General features: G+C 41.2%; 1 protein-coding gene across 1 annotated transcript in view; it reads right to left on the bottom strand.

Moving 5' to 3' along the window:
- Nucleotides 1–9,049: 9,049 nt before the first annotated feature.
- Nucleotides 9,050–14,980, bottom strand: part of C4BPA (complement component 4 binding protein alpha) — a 52,273-nt gene continuing 46,342 nt past the window's right edge. The window contains exons 10-12 of the mRNA XM_053208980.1: nt 11,389–11,562; nt 10,023–10,198; nt 9,050–9,466 (exon numbers count right to left, since the gene is read on the bottom strand). Coding sequence (XP_053064955.1) covers nt 9,293–9,466; nt 10,023–10,198; nt 11,389–11,562 — 524 coding nt within the window. The 3' untranslated portion in view covers nt 9,050–9,292. The remainder of the gene's footprint in view (nt 9,467–10,022; nt 10,199–11,388; nt 11,563–14,980) is intronic.

The raw sequence follows: 14,980 nt of genomic DNA, 5'->3' as shown, positions 1-14,980 counted from the left end.
CTGAAACCTGGGAACAGAAAGTATCACCATAACCCCAGGGAGCTACAGGAGCCAGGCAGTAAAAGGATCCCTAGTTCCTGTTTATCTCACAATGACCCATTGGGCTTATGGACCCACCTGGTGGTCATTTCTATGGCTCTGAGGTGTGTACAATTTGTAGGACCCTCACATTAGTTCTTTGATCTTTGGAACGGGAGCTATCAAAGTAAGAAAACCCACGTAAAAAATTCTACAAATAATATTTAATACTGAAACACTGAGTGATTTTCCCTTAGATTAGGAATCAAAGCGGGGAGGGGCGCCTGGGTGGCTCAGTCGGTTAAGCGTCCGACTTCAGCCAAGTCATGATCTCGCGGTTCGTGAGTTCGAGCCCCGCGTCGGGCTCTGGGCTGATGGCTCAGAGCCTGGAGCCTGCTTCCGATTCTGTGTCTCCCCCTCTCTCTGCCCCTCCCCTGTTCATGCTCTGTCTCTCTGTGTCTCAAAAATAAATAAACGTTAAAAAAAATTAAAAAAAAAAGGAATCAAAGCAGGGATATCTACTCTCATCATTCCTATTCAGCAATACATCAGAGGTCCTAGCTAGTGCAATAAGGCAAGAACGATAAACAAAAGACACTCATTTTGGAAAGGTAGAAACAAAACTGTGCTTATTTTCAGATAACATGATTGTTTATTTGGTAAATGCCAAAGTATTTGTAGAAAACCTGCTAGCACTTATGAAAGAATTTCATAAGGTCACAATATACATGGTCAATAGAGAAAAGTCCATTTTATTTCTACTACTAGCAATGAAAAATTAGAAATCAAAATTTAAAAAGTCCTACCATCTCAAGGGCAATATGCTAGGTGACAAAAGGCATTTTCAAAAGATCACACATTGTATGATTCCATTTTTTAAAACTTTGACAAGGTGACAAAATGATAGAGGTGGGGAAGAGATTAGTAGCTATGAGTGGTGGCATGGTGGGCCAGGGGAGAGGGGTGAATATAAATATAAAGAGGTAGTTCAAGGGGGTCTGTGATGATGGAATAATTCTGTACCTTGATTGCTGTGGTTGTTACATTTGTCTACACTGTGATAAAATAGTATAGAATTATACATAAACATTGACTAATGTCAATGTCCTGATATTATCAATGTTATTGTAGTTCTCTAAGATGTAACCATTGGGAGAAACAGGGTGAAGGCCACATAGGACCTCTCTGTACTATCCTTGGGATTTTCTGTGAATCTATAATTATTTCAAAATAAAAAGGTTTTAAAATGACACAAACTCTATATGGTGTGTGGTAGCTGAAAACTCCAAAGCATTCATGAAAGGAAACAGAGAAAACCTAATTAACTGTAGTAATATACCGTGTTGAGGAATTGAATTCAAAGACTCGACATTATTAAGATATCAGTGATCCTCAAATTGATCTAGAGATTCATAACATTCCAAACCAAATCCCAGCAGATGTTTTGTAAAAGTTGATGAGCTATTTCTAAAATGTACATGAATAAGGCAAGGCCCTAAAATAGCCAAAAAATTTTTGCAAAAGAATGAAATTTGAAAGACTCATACTTCCTGATTTCAAGACTTGCTGTACAGCTGCATGATCAACCCATTTTGGCATTGGCATTGGGAATGGACTTATAGATCTATAAGGTCCAGAAATACACTAACACATATATGGTTAATTACAGACAAAAGTGCCAAGGTAATTCAATGGAAAAAAGATAATCTTTTCAACAAATATTTCTCAATGGCACAATTGGACATCCATATACAAAAAAAATTTTTTTTAATTAAAAAAAAGAGAACCTTGACTCTTACCCTTCACCATATGCAAAAATTAACTCAAAATGGATCATAGACATAAATGTTAAACTAGCCAATTTGGGAATTACTAGTTTATTTTACTTTATTTTATTTTATTTTATTTTATGAGATAGTATTTTTTTAATATGAAATTTATTGTCAAATTGGTTTCCATACAACACCCAGTGCTCATCCCAGAAGGTGCCCTCCTCAATACCCATCACCCACCCTCCCCGCCCTCCCACCCCCATCAACCCTCAGTTTATTCTCAGTATTTAAGAGTCTCTTATGTTTTGACTCCCTCCCTCTCTAACCTTTTTTTTTTTCCTTCCCCCCCACCATGGTCTTCTGTTAAGTTTCTCAGGATCCACATAAGAGTGGAAACATATTGTATCTGTCTTTCTCTGTATGACTTATTTCACTTAGCATAACACTCTCCAGTTCCATCCACGTTGCTACAAAAGGCCACATTTCATTCTTTCTCATTGCCACGTAGTAGGGAATTACTAGTTTAAAAGAGATAATATTTATGTATTTCTCTGTGTATTTCACAATCTAATCTTTGTTATAAAATTAGATATTTAGCACATGCATGCCTGGACCTCAGTAACACTTTGCAAAAGAGTCAATGCTGACTTATGTTTTACTATGTCATCTCAGTTTCAATATATTTGGCTTTCTGAAAAACCCATGAACTGAAGTCGAAGGCAATATTACATTTTTCACTGTTCCTTGTAAAATAATTCCTGTGGTTAATTTACTTCCTATTTTCAGAACAGAAAAAAAAAACTTCTCCTAATATTTTCTTTTACCAAACAATGTAAATATTTGGTTCGTTATATTTTCTACTTATTTTGACTGAAAATAAACTCAACTGCTATATGAATTAAATTTTAAAAAATTAACTTCTATCTCTTGGGGTGCCCGGATGGCTCAGTTGGTTAAACATCCGACTTCAGCTCAGGTCATGATCTCATGGTTCATGACTCTGCTTTGGAGTCTCTGTCCACCTCTCTCTCTGCCCCTCCTCCACTTGTACTGTCTCTCTCTCAAAAATAAATATTTAAATATATATATATATTATATATTATAATATATTTAATATATCTCAATAATATATCTCAATAATAAATATTTAAATATATATGTATATATACATATATGTATACATACATATATGTATGTATACATATATGTACATATGTGTATATATGTATATATGTATATATATGCATATATGTATATACATATATATGTTTTTTAAAAATAAAATTAACTTTTACCTCTTACACAATTTTAATTTTTCGTTTTTATTTTAGCAAGTTTAAATTATGCATGTCTACTATAAACTGATATATTCTACTTTTTAAAAAATTATTAGGCTTCTACTGGGTGCTGAGCAAACCGTAAAGGAAAGGAAAACTACTTAAGAAAACGCTTTAGCATGAAAAATTTTCAGTTATATAAATATGCATCATTTGTTAAGTATAGATATTCATAATGAATGGTAATTAATCTTATTTTTAAACCTAAAACTATCAGTACCAGAAAGTTGATGATCTGCTAAAAATAATGGGAATACAGGATTAAGAGTTACTCACAGGACTATTTGTGAATCACAGAAAATTTTGGGAAACAATGTTCCTTTTCTGACCGTTTGCATCCCTCATTACAAAATGGCAGCTAAATCCATAGTCTCCATTCATACACAAATTCTCGTCTGAAAGCCTCTGATTTACCAACTTCCTTCTCCCCAAGATACTTTCTTGGGAAGGGAACAATCATCTGAAGGAAGAAAAAGGCTGTCGGTGCTGACAGAGTGAAAATAGTGTTGCATTAGAAATAGGCTGAGGGATTTAGGGAGAAGCAGAGGAAGTAATCCCATCTTGCACAGGAGAAATTCAAGTTACTGTGAAAGATTCAAGACTGGAGAATCCTCTTAAGAAACTGAACAGCAACAGAGAAGACACCTATAAACACTGATATTTGGGGAATCCTCTGAATTTGTTAGTGTGAATTTGCTAGTTAAGCTAAGTTGCTAAAACCAAGGCAGGAGTTTACATCTCTTTCAGGCAACAATCCAGAGGCAGAAACGTATTCAGGTTGATCAGCTGTTCTGTCCAGCAAGGGCATCTGGGGATAAGGTCCCTTCCTCTTTGTCACTTTAACATCCCCTGGGGCATTGTCCTCCACAGCTCACCAGCACCCGGTCAGCATCTGAGAGTGAAAGAGGAAGTAGAAGACAAGCAGCTTCTTTTTTAAGAAAGTAACTAGGAAGTTGCACCCATTAGGAAGTTGTGCCAAGGGAGCACATGTCCTGCTGATATTTAAAGGGGCGAGAGTAGTTCTATTACCTAAAGCAGGTAGGGGGAAATGGATACTGGGAAATAATCAGCAGCCTCTGCTATAGCTCCCAAAAAGAAAAGCACAGCTTACTGTCTAGTCTCTCCATTTACGTAGAACTTATATCAGCCTGTGTGGGTCTCATCCTTAAGAACGGACATGTAACCTAGAATCATTATCAACAGAGGTTTGCAGAGAATAGAACTTCCAAAGAAAGTATTATTAATATTCTGACATATGTGAGTAGTTGTTACACCCATAAAGAACAGAACACTTTTTTAAAATAATGTGAACATTTTATAAAATTGATAAAACAATTAAAATACAAAGGCAAGGAAATATCCGCAAAGAACATGGGGGAGGGGTGAAACAGAGATGATGGTATAGGAAACAAAAAATATATATATATAAGAAAATGACAGGATTGACGAAGAGGTCCAACATCTGAGCAGTAGGATATCCATAAAGAAAAAGAAAAAAATAGACAAGAGAAAATTACTGAAAAAACTATACCAAGAAAATTTCTCAGAAAAAATGAAGGCGTTTCCTTATGGAAGAAAAGAGATAAAGAGAAAAACCCTATACAATCTGTAATAAAAAATAGCTTCTGGGGGCGCCTGGGTGGCTCAGTTGGTTAAGTGTCCAACTTTGGCTCAGGTCATGATCTCGCAATTCATGGGTTTGAGCCCCGCGTCAGGCTCTGTGCTGACAGCTCGGAGCCTGGAGCCTGCTTCAGATTCTGTGTCTCCCTCTCTCTCTCTGCCCTCCCCCGGTCGCATTCTGTCTCTCTCTCTCTCTCTCAAAAATAAATAAAGATTTTAAACAAATTTTTTAAATAAATAAATAAATAAAGCTTCTGACGTTTCGATTGCAATACTGGAAACTAATGTACAAAGAAGATCCTCTTTAAAAGTTCTAAAAGAAAATTACTTTTAACCCAGTTTTCTACACGCAATGAAATTATCAACCAAATATTCAGATAAAACAATTTCAAATATGTAGAAGTGCAACATGTATTTTACTTTCTACGTGTCATTTCCGAGGCAGCTTATTGAGGAAGTCCTCCAGTAAATAGAGGAAAGAAACCAAGAAACAGGAGAACTTGAATCACAGAAGCAAACGCAGAGCAGGAAGGCGAGGCTACAGATGTGAAATCACCCATTCATATTAAGTAGGTAGCAGATGCTATCAAGTTCCTACCCATTTTACTAGGGTTCTATTGCTTTGGCCCACTCTTGAAACCCTCTAAAAGGCAGTGTCTGCTTTGTTTGCTCAGGTTTTTTCAAGAACTATTGAAGGTTACTCCGACAACATGCCCAGCAGGTCAAACATAGCAGGTAATTAACACCTCCCAGTAGCAGACCTTAAGATCTATAGAAGTTACTGTATCAATACACCAGCTCCTTTTCGGTTTGAGTGGGATAACTCTCTGGTTTGTGTTTGATGCCCCTTCATAGTTTCCCATGGGTTCAGGTCACTCACAGAGGTAGGTGGCTTGACAATGCACCTCTGATCGGCTGCTAAAAGCATTTTGAGCACGTAGGTAACAATGCATCAAGTGTTCTGAATATATAACACACGTAAAACATCGGTTACCTAAGTATCTATCACTCAGTGAACTCAAGAATGAGTTTTTGCAAGCAGAATGCAGTGCTATGGTACAATACAAAGTACAAATTAGGTGTCCATTCTATTCTCAAAAACAAAAATCGTTTATTCTACTGTAAATGACCAGTGGAATACCTTGTTTGAGATATAAAACTAATTCAAATAGCACTTAACAAAGAAAATGAGAAGCAGAGTTTACATTTTATTTTTAAGGATTGAAGACCTGTGAGCCAGTCTTGGTGGCAGCAGGGGGGACATGGGGAGGGTCTAATCACTCTGGCTAGTGGGAGAAGGTGAGTGAAAATTAGTGAGAGCAAGTGGGGAAATAGTTATCCATATCTAACCTTAGGGAACTGGTTAACATCCTCTTTTTCAGGCCACGCGGGCCTTGGAAGTACATAGAAAGCTCCACTTCAGGAAGCTAAATACATAAAATGGTCATCTGTTGATGGCGTGACCGCACTGGTGGTTCACCAGCATCCTGGGGACGGTGATGGAGGGAAAGGAGATGTTGAGAAGAGACAAGTTGCCAAGGAAGCGGAACATGAGGCTGTGGAGGTAAAGGTCCAAGGGGATGGCCAGGATGTTGAGCAGATTCCCCATGTACCCAGTCAGATACAGGCTGCAGGACAGGCCAAAGAGCACCTGTTGCTACAGGGGCCGCTCAGAGAGGCAGAGGAGGAGGAATTCAAAGACTCAGGTTTGATGGTCCATGTCCGGACAGTTATTTTTTTAATGTTTATTTACTTTGAGAGAGAGCATGTGCGTGCACACGCACACGAGTAGTGGGGAGGGGCAGAGAAAGAGACAGAGAGAGAATATCTCAAGCAGACTCCCTCTGTTCTCAAGGTGGAACCAGACTTGGGGCTTGATCTCAGGAACCATGAGAGCATGACCTGAGCAGAAATCAAGAGTTGGACGCTCAACCACCTGAGCCACTCAGGCACCCCCCAGACCCTTCTAATGCCAGAAACAAGGGCGTCAACAATGAGTAGACCCCCCCCAGGGAAGAAGTGGATCATCATCCCATTACTGTCCTTCCCACCCACCCTTCATGGTGCATCTCACTAACCTTTTCTGAGCCTCAGTTCCCCATCTATTTCATGGGACTGATAATTCCAGCCTGTTAGGATAATTACGGATTAAGTGAGAAAAATATAAGGGCTTAATTCGATACCTGACATATAACATGAACAATTATTTTTATTACTGGGAACTGCTAGTGAGGCTATCAAAATAAAGAGTGATATGTTACATAAAATAAACTAAAGTGGGAATGTGTTAGGGTTTCCGTTGCTTACAATCACGCAGCTCCCGCTGACGTGAGACTATGTTGGCCATTCAGTTTTTGTTTTTGTTTTTTATTGTGATGCGTTGGCCCACCTCCTGATAAGGCAATGGCAATTATTTTTCTGTATGTTTTAAAGTTAATTCTTAATATTTGGTATAAAATTATTTAGGCTCTTTCCCTTTCTCTTCCTCCAAGATTCAACGAGCATCAGATTGAACAAGCTCCTCTCTTATAAATTCTGCTGATAAGTCTTTTTGGTGCCTCTTGGTCTCACCGGCAAACTTAACAGTCTTCTCCACTTTCATAGATCAGATTTTCAGTAAATAAAGTGGAAAATGGTATTTAAAATGCACGGGACATCAAGCAGTGAGTAGCAGATTTACTCCTCCTGTGAAAATGTCTAAGTTACCCCAGGGGCTCACGGCACATCCTCATGCCCTGAACCCAAGAGGGAAACTCAACATTTGTCATAATGGATTTTTCACTTATTTATAAATTTTAATTAAGTTGTGTTTCAGGAAGGTTTAGTAAGAATTTGATTTGCGAGCCTGCAGATAACAAAAGATACATCGATAAGCCCAGAGTCCAATGGCAGATAGAAAAGTAAATGACTAAGAAACTGAAAAGAATTCTGGTGGACACAACTGATATAAAATAGTGCAGGGATCGGATAAAAGGAGGGTTTTGAGTAGACAGAGAGAGGTAGACCAGAACAGACGTCAGAAGAGAGCCATAGAGAAAAGGAAACTGGAAGAGGCCATATGTGCCCTGCGCACGTCCCGACCCTGGAGGCTACTGCAGGCAGAGCCAAAGAGCCATCGGGCCACCAGGGTCTCTGTGCCTGATGGTGCTCCCTGGCCACAGGAGACTGCTCAGGGGGCCCACAGGGTTGGCTGTCGAAGATGTTGGAACAAGTCTCCACCGATGGGAGAGGGGAATTGGTGGACAAACGTTCCGGGTCCTCATCCCTGGAAGGACTCTGCAGAATTGTGATCCACAGGCTCTCAGAGAACAGTCTCAGATCTGCACACCTGTCTGCAGCCTCAGTCGACACCCCGAGAAAGCTCCCTTCTTCACTGTGTTCCCTTTCTCATCTTCTCATCCCGCTACCCACTCGCTCACCGTGCTTTCTGGGGCCACCTTCCAAGGAAATTAGTCACCCACAAACCTCTGTCTAAGATGAAATCCAGAATAAACCTCTCCTGCGTTCCCCGAGGCTGGGGCAGACGAATGGCTTCCAGGACCCTCAGTGGAACCTTCCATGCCAAGTGGGTTTCTCTCGCAGTTCCAGCCCATCTGGGACGTGTAAAGTTCAGTGAAAGCCTGTGGGACACCAGTGCCTCTGCAGAGTACATTTGGGGAAATTGAAACAAAGAGGCCAACGTTCCCCTCGAGAAGAGACTCGCTGAAGGAGAGATTTCAGAGGATGCAGGCGTCGGAGGAGGTGGTGAGAGAAGGAACAACAGCCTCCAGGATGCCACCTGTATATCACAGGTGATTGATGGGGGTTTCTCCTCACGTATGGGATAGTCGCTCAGGCCGCGTTACATTTCCATCAAGGACAACGGGGCCAAATCAGATGGTGGACTTGGGAACACACAGGTGGCCATCATGTGGGCCTCACATTCGGCAGCCTTTCAGCGTTTCTTCCCTAAAAATGGAATAAAGAGGTTCGGACACAAACACAAATCCCATTCGTGTCAGGTAGAAGTTGAGGGGCAGCATTAGAGAGGCAGAGGCCAGGTTCATGGGGTTTGGTAAAGGACGTGACTCCCTTCAAAGGGGGGAGAGTGGACGAGGATTTGAGGGTGCATCAACATTTCATCTAGATGCTGACTGACTTGCACATGGGAAACTGTGCGGTGAGGCAAGTTGGAGAAATGCTTTTCTGTGAGCCCACATCTATGTCCAAGGCCCTTACAACGAAGTGAGTGTGTAACTTTAAGCAATGGGTTTGTTCACGTTCCTCATTAAAGACAGAGTTGTAATGACCACACAGACAAAATTGTTTCTGATACGTAAATTTTTTACTTGAAAGAATAATGGGCACTTGGTGTCCAAGAAAGCAAAAACATGAGCCACGAGATGATCAATAATTCTATAGTCTCAAAGCACTAAATGTGAACAAATTGTCCTTTCTAGACATTCATTACTATGAATGATGATGCAAAGGGGACAGGAGCATTGGTAAGCTGAAGTGATCTGCGTTGAATTGAAGGCAGCGTGTTTTTCCCTCTTTTGGGAGAAATTACAGTGGGGGGTCCGCAGTTGTTTTTCTTGCATTGTCTCTTTGCAATTCCAGTATTTCAATCTCTAAAGACAATTTATACATCTCCAGGGATATTTTCAGATCCTCGGGGTTGGGGAGACACTGCATGACCTTTCTGCCTGCGAGCATATGGTCACAGCCTTCAGGCACAACCTAAAAAAGACATAGGTGTTGAGTGTGGTTGAGTGGTTTCTCTCCAAATCAGAAGGGGTGGGGGAGGTGGGATCTGCTGACAATGACAAGGCTACAGGCTCAGGGCCAAGGCGAAGCCCAGAACTTGCAGGTGAGCAGGAAAAACAGAAAACACCTCGGGCCCCAACTTAGTCCTCCCTAGATGAATAGGGACGGGTTCTCAGACAGCTTCACAAGGGGCCTCTGTGAAGACAGAGGCTGTTTCTGAGACCATCCAGAAAGGGAACACAGAATATTAGATAGTCTAGAAGAAGTCAAATTGGGTCTCAGTGTTGCGGGCATCCGACACCGTCTTCTCCCTAAGGGGCTCTGGTTTTCCTATCTCCAGTGAGAGAGGAAAACTTGTCACTCCTAAGGGACCACAGTGCTTCAAGATAAAAGAGAGTTCCTTGGAGGGACTCAGGAGTGAATCGTGACAAGTCAGATCTCACCATTGCTGGCTGGGACGGCGCTTGTGGAGAGGCACCATTTTTAGGGTTTGATAGGACTGGAACTTTTCTTGAACTGTGCCACTTACCCACTCACACTTGGGCACCTCGGGGTCCCAGGTTGTGCTCTCTGAGCAAGTGATGCTTTGCGGACCGACCAACTTATAGCCAGAGTCACACTGGATGTTGACATTTTCAGCTTGAACGTATTCAGTCTTATCCACGGACAGCTTTCCGTGGGCTATTTCCGGTTTCAGACAGAAAGCTACAAAGAAAACATGGTTTCAAGGAATCCATGAATCTAAGAAAAAGGACGCGACAACAGGCTAGGATTATAAGATTAAACTATCGTGGGTGCTGCTAATTGCTTTGTCTTTTATTCGGTAGCAATAATATTCATTAGCATTTTTGTTGTGCACTGACCACATATCAGACTCGAGCTAAGCATTTTATATGATTCTCTCAGCTCTGTGAAGGGAGGACTGTTATTAGTCCCATTTTACTAGGAGAAAGGTGAGATATAGACAGGTTAAGAAACTTGTCTGAGGGGCACCTGGGTGGCTCAGTTGGTTAAATGTCCGAATTGGACTCAGGTCATGATCTCAGGGTTCAGGAGTTCAACCCCGCATAGGATTTTCTGCTGTCACTACAGAACCTGCTTCGGATCCTCTGTCTCCCTTTCTCTCTGCCTCTCCCTCTCCCGCTCTCTCTCTCAAAAATAAATAAACATGTTAAAAACAAAAAACTTGTCTGAGCTCTTCATACATGTAAACATGATAGGTCACATGATAGGCTATATAAAAGCATGCGACCCCAGGTTCTCAGGATTCAAAGCAATATCCCTCCCATCTCGATCCCAGCAAGACACTAGGTATTCTGTAGTCTAGAAAAAGTCAAGTTAGGACTCAGTACTTCCGGGTATCTGACACCCTCTTCTCCTATTGCCCCCCGTGTGCAACGGAGCCTGTGGTGACAAATAATCCCCGCAGTTGCTGATGGCAAAGTGTTAGTAACCTGTGGGCAGAGCCAATCTGGACTCGTCCTGTCCCCACTACGGATGGTCACATGCAGCCTGCATCGTGGGCAGGGGGTGCATTTGCACGGGGCTCTGATGGAAGGACTTGTCACTTTGTGATGTTTGGAATTAGCCCATGAGAGCCCACGTTCATGCCAGAGCAAGCTTCAGTGAAAATTTTGCTACAGGCCATATATCAAATGTTGCACCTGCAGAATATTTCTTGAAAGTGGGAATCGGGCTGAGATTTATGACTGGGAGAAAGCCTGGGGAGGTTGATGTTAATGTAGCCCCTTTGTAATGTTTGCATCCGGAACACAGTAATGATTTCAAGTCAACCACATCAAATGTTTCTGTGCTGCCCCTGGCGGGAAGAAGCTGTACTCTCGGTGCTTTTGTGACATTTCCACCCACCTGACTGGAAAGGGAGCAGGAGTTACCTTTACATTGAGGGGCTGCAGGAGACCAGCCTGACGAACTGCAAGAGAGTCGAGCTTCACCAACCAGAGTGTATCCTTTGTCACATTTATATATCACCTCCGTACGAGCGAATACACTGAATGCTTGAGCTCGTACATAATATCCATGGTCAATGGTAGGAGGAAAATCACAGCCTTGATGGTAAGAGATAAAAGTGACAGGGCATGAGCTTATAAAATGTAAAATATAGCTCACCCCAGAATCTGCGTGGTTTGTAGGAGCCTTCCTTCTGTCCTGTCATCCTCTCTGCCCATAGGTTCACTTAGCCAAACCCAAGACCTGGGCTGCCCTCCTATAAGCCTCAGGCTGAGGAACCACCATGGCCCCCCTCATTAGACCACTTGATGGTCATTGCCAATATCTTCAAAAGTATAATGGGAATAAACAAAATTAATACTTGGTCCAAACCCCATATCGAGTTCCTAGTCTATGGGGTAGGACAAGTCATGTTCAAGAAATCAAATAGAGGGGCGCCTGGGTGGCGCAGTCGGTTAAGCGTCCGACTTCAGCCAGGTCACGATCTCAAGGTCCGTGAGTTCGAGCCCCGCGTCAGGCTCTGGGCTGATGGCTCGGAGCCTGGAGCCTGTTTCCGATTCTGTGTCTCCCTCTCTCTCTGCCCCTCTGCCGTTCATGCTCTGTCTCTCTCTGTCCCAAAAATAAAATTAAAAAAAAAAAAAAGAAATCAAATAGAAACTACTGATACTGTCTTACCACTCCCCCTGAAGCAAAGACTATATTAAAAAATATATCATATACCAAGGGGAAAGTGGAAATGGGAAAATTGGTGCCACTCTTGAAGAACAAAAGCTACGTTCCCATCGTATTGACATTTACTCCCCCAATCTGTCTACCAGGAAAATTAGGATTCTGGGAAATTACAGTAAAGTATTGAAAACTGAACATTTTCGTCTCATTTCACATGGGGCATCTTTGCTAAAGTAGATTTAGTTATCCTCAGGTAAATGGGGTCACTGGTTTAGCTAATGCCTTCTTTTCATCCTAATCGGAAAAAAAAAAAGGGTCAAAAACAGCATACACATGAAATGATCAAATCACACATTTGTAGTTTTAGACCTGGGTACGATTAGTCACTTGCCCCTGTCATAATAGAGCCTGAAGATACTACAACTATCTGGACATCCACACTGATCCAGTATATCAATGGCATCATGTTAATTCTGCTGTATGGGCAAGAAAAGCTAACGTGTAGATAGAGAGATATGTCATCTAGGTCTAATTATAGATATACATATGACATCATGGACAAGAAGAATCTAGCATGATGTCATATATATATAGATATCTAGAACTAGATGATAGATCAATAGATGATAGAGAGATAGAGAGATAGATGATAGATAGATAGATAGATAGATAGATATCTGTCCCAGTTTCTGATGCAGACTTCCTAAACCCTTGTAAATTGCTAAGTGCTGAGAACCCTAAGAACATCTTTTGTTCTACTGAGGCAACTTGCAGTGGCTCCTGGATGGGAGATGGTCACCAGAAAGACCAAGCCATGAATAAAGCATGGAATTTTTCAGCCCCACTCTCCTCTCCAAAGAAGGGGGAAGCAGTGTCAATAATTGATCATGCTACAGAAGGTAAGCCTCCATAAAATCTTAGGAGTACATGGTTTGGAGACCTGCCAGGGGGGTGAACGCATCCGCATCCTGGGAAGGTGATGGATCGCAATTCACAGGGACAGAGGCTCCTGTGCTTGGGACCCTTCACCTAAGTGCTCTTGGTGATGGAGAGGTAGACATTTCACACTGGGGCAGAGTCTGAAGGTGAACGAAGAGACAGCAGAAGGAAAGAAGGAAGTTTGAGGAAGAAAGGAAGCAAGTTTAGAAAGATGGTTTCAAATAGGTCTGGGTGGGTATTGAACTGCAGATTCAGGCATATGGGTCAGAAAGAAGGCAAGAAAAGACAAAAATTCCAAGAGAAACAAGGCAATAATTGAAAAGTCCAGCTGATCTATTACGTGGGGCCGATTTCCTGATTCAGAAAAGCAAAGCGAAGCAAAGCAAAGCAAAGAAGCAAGGTCAAGAGGATGGAAATAAACAACGGGGGGTGGGGGGGAGGAAAGTTGGACTAGGGGGTGGGCAGTGCTCTTTAACAAATTTATCCACTCCAAAAACCGTGCAGGGTATACAAAATCTTTTAGCGAATTTCAAACCTTCCCTTAATAATCTCCATCGCTTTGATACAAAGAAACATCTAAAATAACACAAATCCAAAGCTCTTACTCTCATCACATGTTGGTGTCTTGGGATACCAGGTGCCATCTGCTTGACATCTAGCTTCAAACTGGTATTTCTCATGACACGTATATAAAATTGTGTCTCCATTGAAAAAATCACAGCTATTGACAGAACTAGATCTCTGTTCATTGATTTTGCCATTCTTCAGCTCTGGTGTTGGGCAACATACCTCTAAAAAATTAAAAGTGAGACTAAAGGTTAGTAAAATCACTTCAATGAAGTTCCTATGGATAATAAACCCATTTCCACCTTCCGAAGATGTCGCCACTGAAGAGAAATTGGAGAAACAGAGGAGGGTACCAGAGACACTTGGATCTGCTCTCCCTGCCCCTGATTGCTAAAGGACTCCAACCCAGTCATTTCCCTCCAACTAAATAGTTTCATTAGGAGCCTCCAAAACGAGAAGTGGGATGAAACCTCTATGAAAATGTAAATTTTCAGAAGTATTCAAAAGCAATGACAAATGACACCCATCGCTTTGTGTTTTCACTAGGGTCACAGCATTACTAATGCCTCAGTAACAGGAGGAAAACTGTCCTTAAAAGTTTATAGCCACCTGACAACTAATGCACAGAAAGACATTTAAATTCTTGCATATGGCCAGGAGTTTTCTTTTTTGATGCCAAATTTAAGAGAAAGAGCTAGTAAGGTCTTTAATTTTAATGCAATAAGAGCTGATATAAAGATATAATTTCCTATTCATTAGTAGAACTACTTTAAGGTAGAACTTGATATAGTTTGAGGTAAGAGAAAGTATCAGAGCAAATTAAAATGTCCTATTCTTCACATGAGGAGATTGACTAGCACTACAATCGGGATCTTTTGGGCATACTCAAATACTCTCACCACTCATTTATTTATGAATTACAATAAAAATATCCAAAATTGGTATGTTTCTAGATTATAACATTAATATTTAGGTAATACTGTATATAATACTTGTATTTAAGTCATGAGTGCAATTCCACACTGAATCAGACTTTCTTATTATTTCAGAAGTAATTCTATTATTTCAGTGAAATAAATTCCATTTCATTTCTGCTTTTTATTTATTTTTTAATAATTTCTTTATTTTACGTTTATTCATGTATCTGTTTTAAATTTTTTTTAACGTTTATTTATTTTTGAAAGAGACAGAGAAAGAGACAGAACGCAAGAGAGGGAGGAGCAGAGAGAAAGGGAAACACAGAATCCAGAATCTGAAGCAGGCTCCAGGCTCCAAGCTGTCAGCACAGAGCCCGATGTGGGGCTCGAACTCCCGGACCACGAGATCATGACCCGAACCACG

Source organism: Acinonyx jubatus, chromosome E4 (assembly GCF_027475565.1).
Source record: "Acinonyx jubatus isolate Ajub_Pintada_27869175 chromosome E4, VMU_Ajub_asm_v1.0, whole genome shotgun sequence".
Lineage (NCBI taxonomy): Eukaryota > Metazoa > Chordata > Mammalia > Carnivora > Felidae > Acinonyx > Acinonyx jubatus.
Note: the sequence above shows the minus strand (reverse complement) of the source record. Positions and strands in the feature narration are given on the sequence as shown.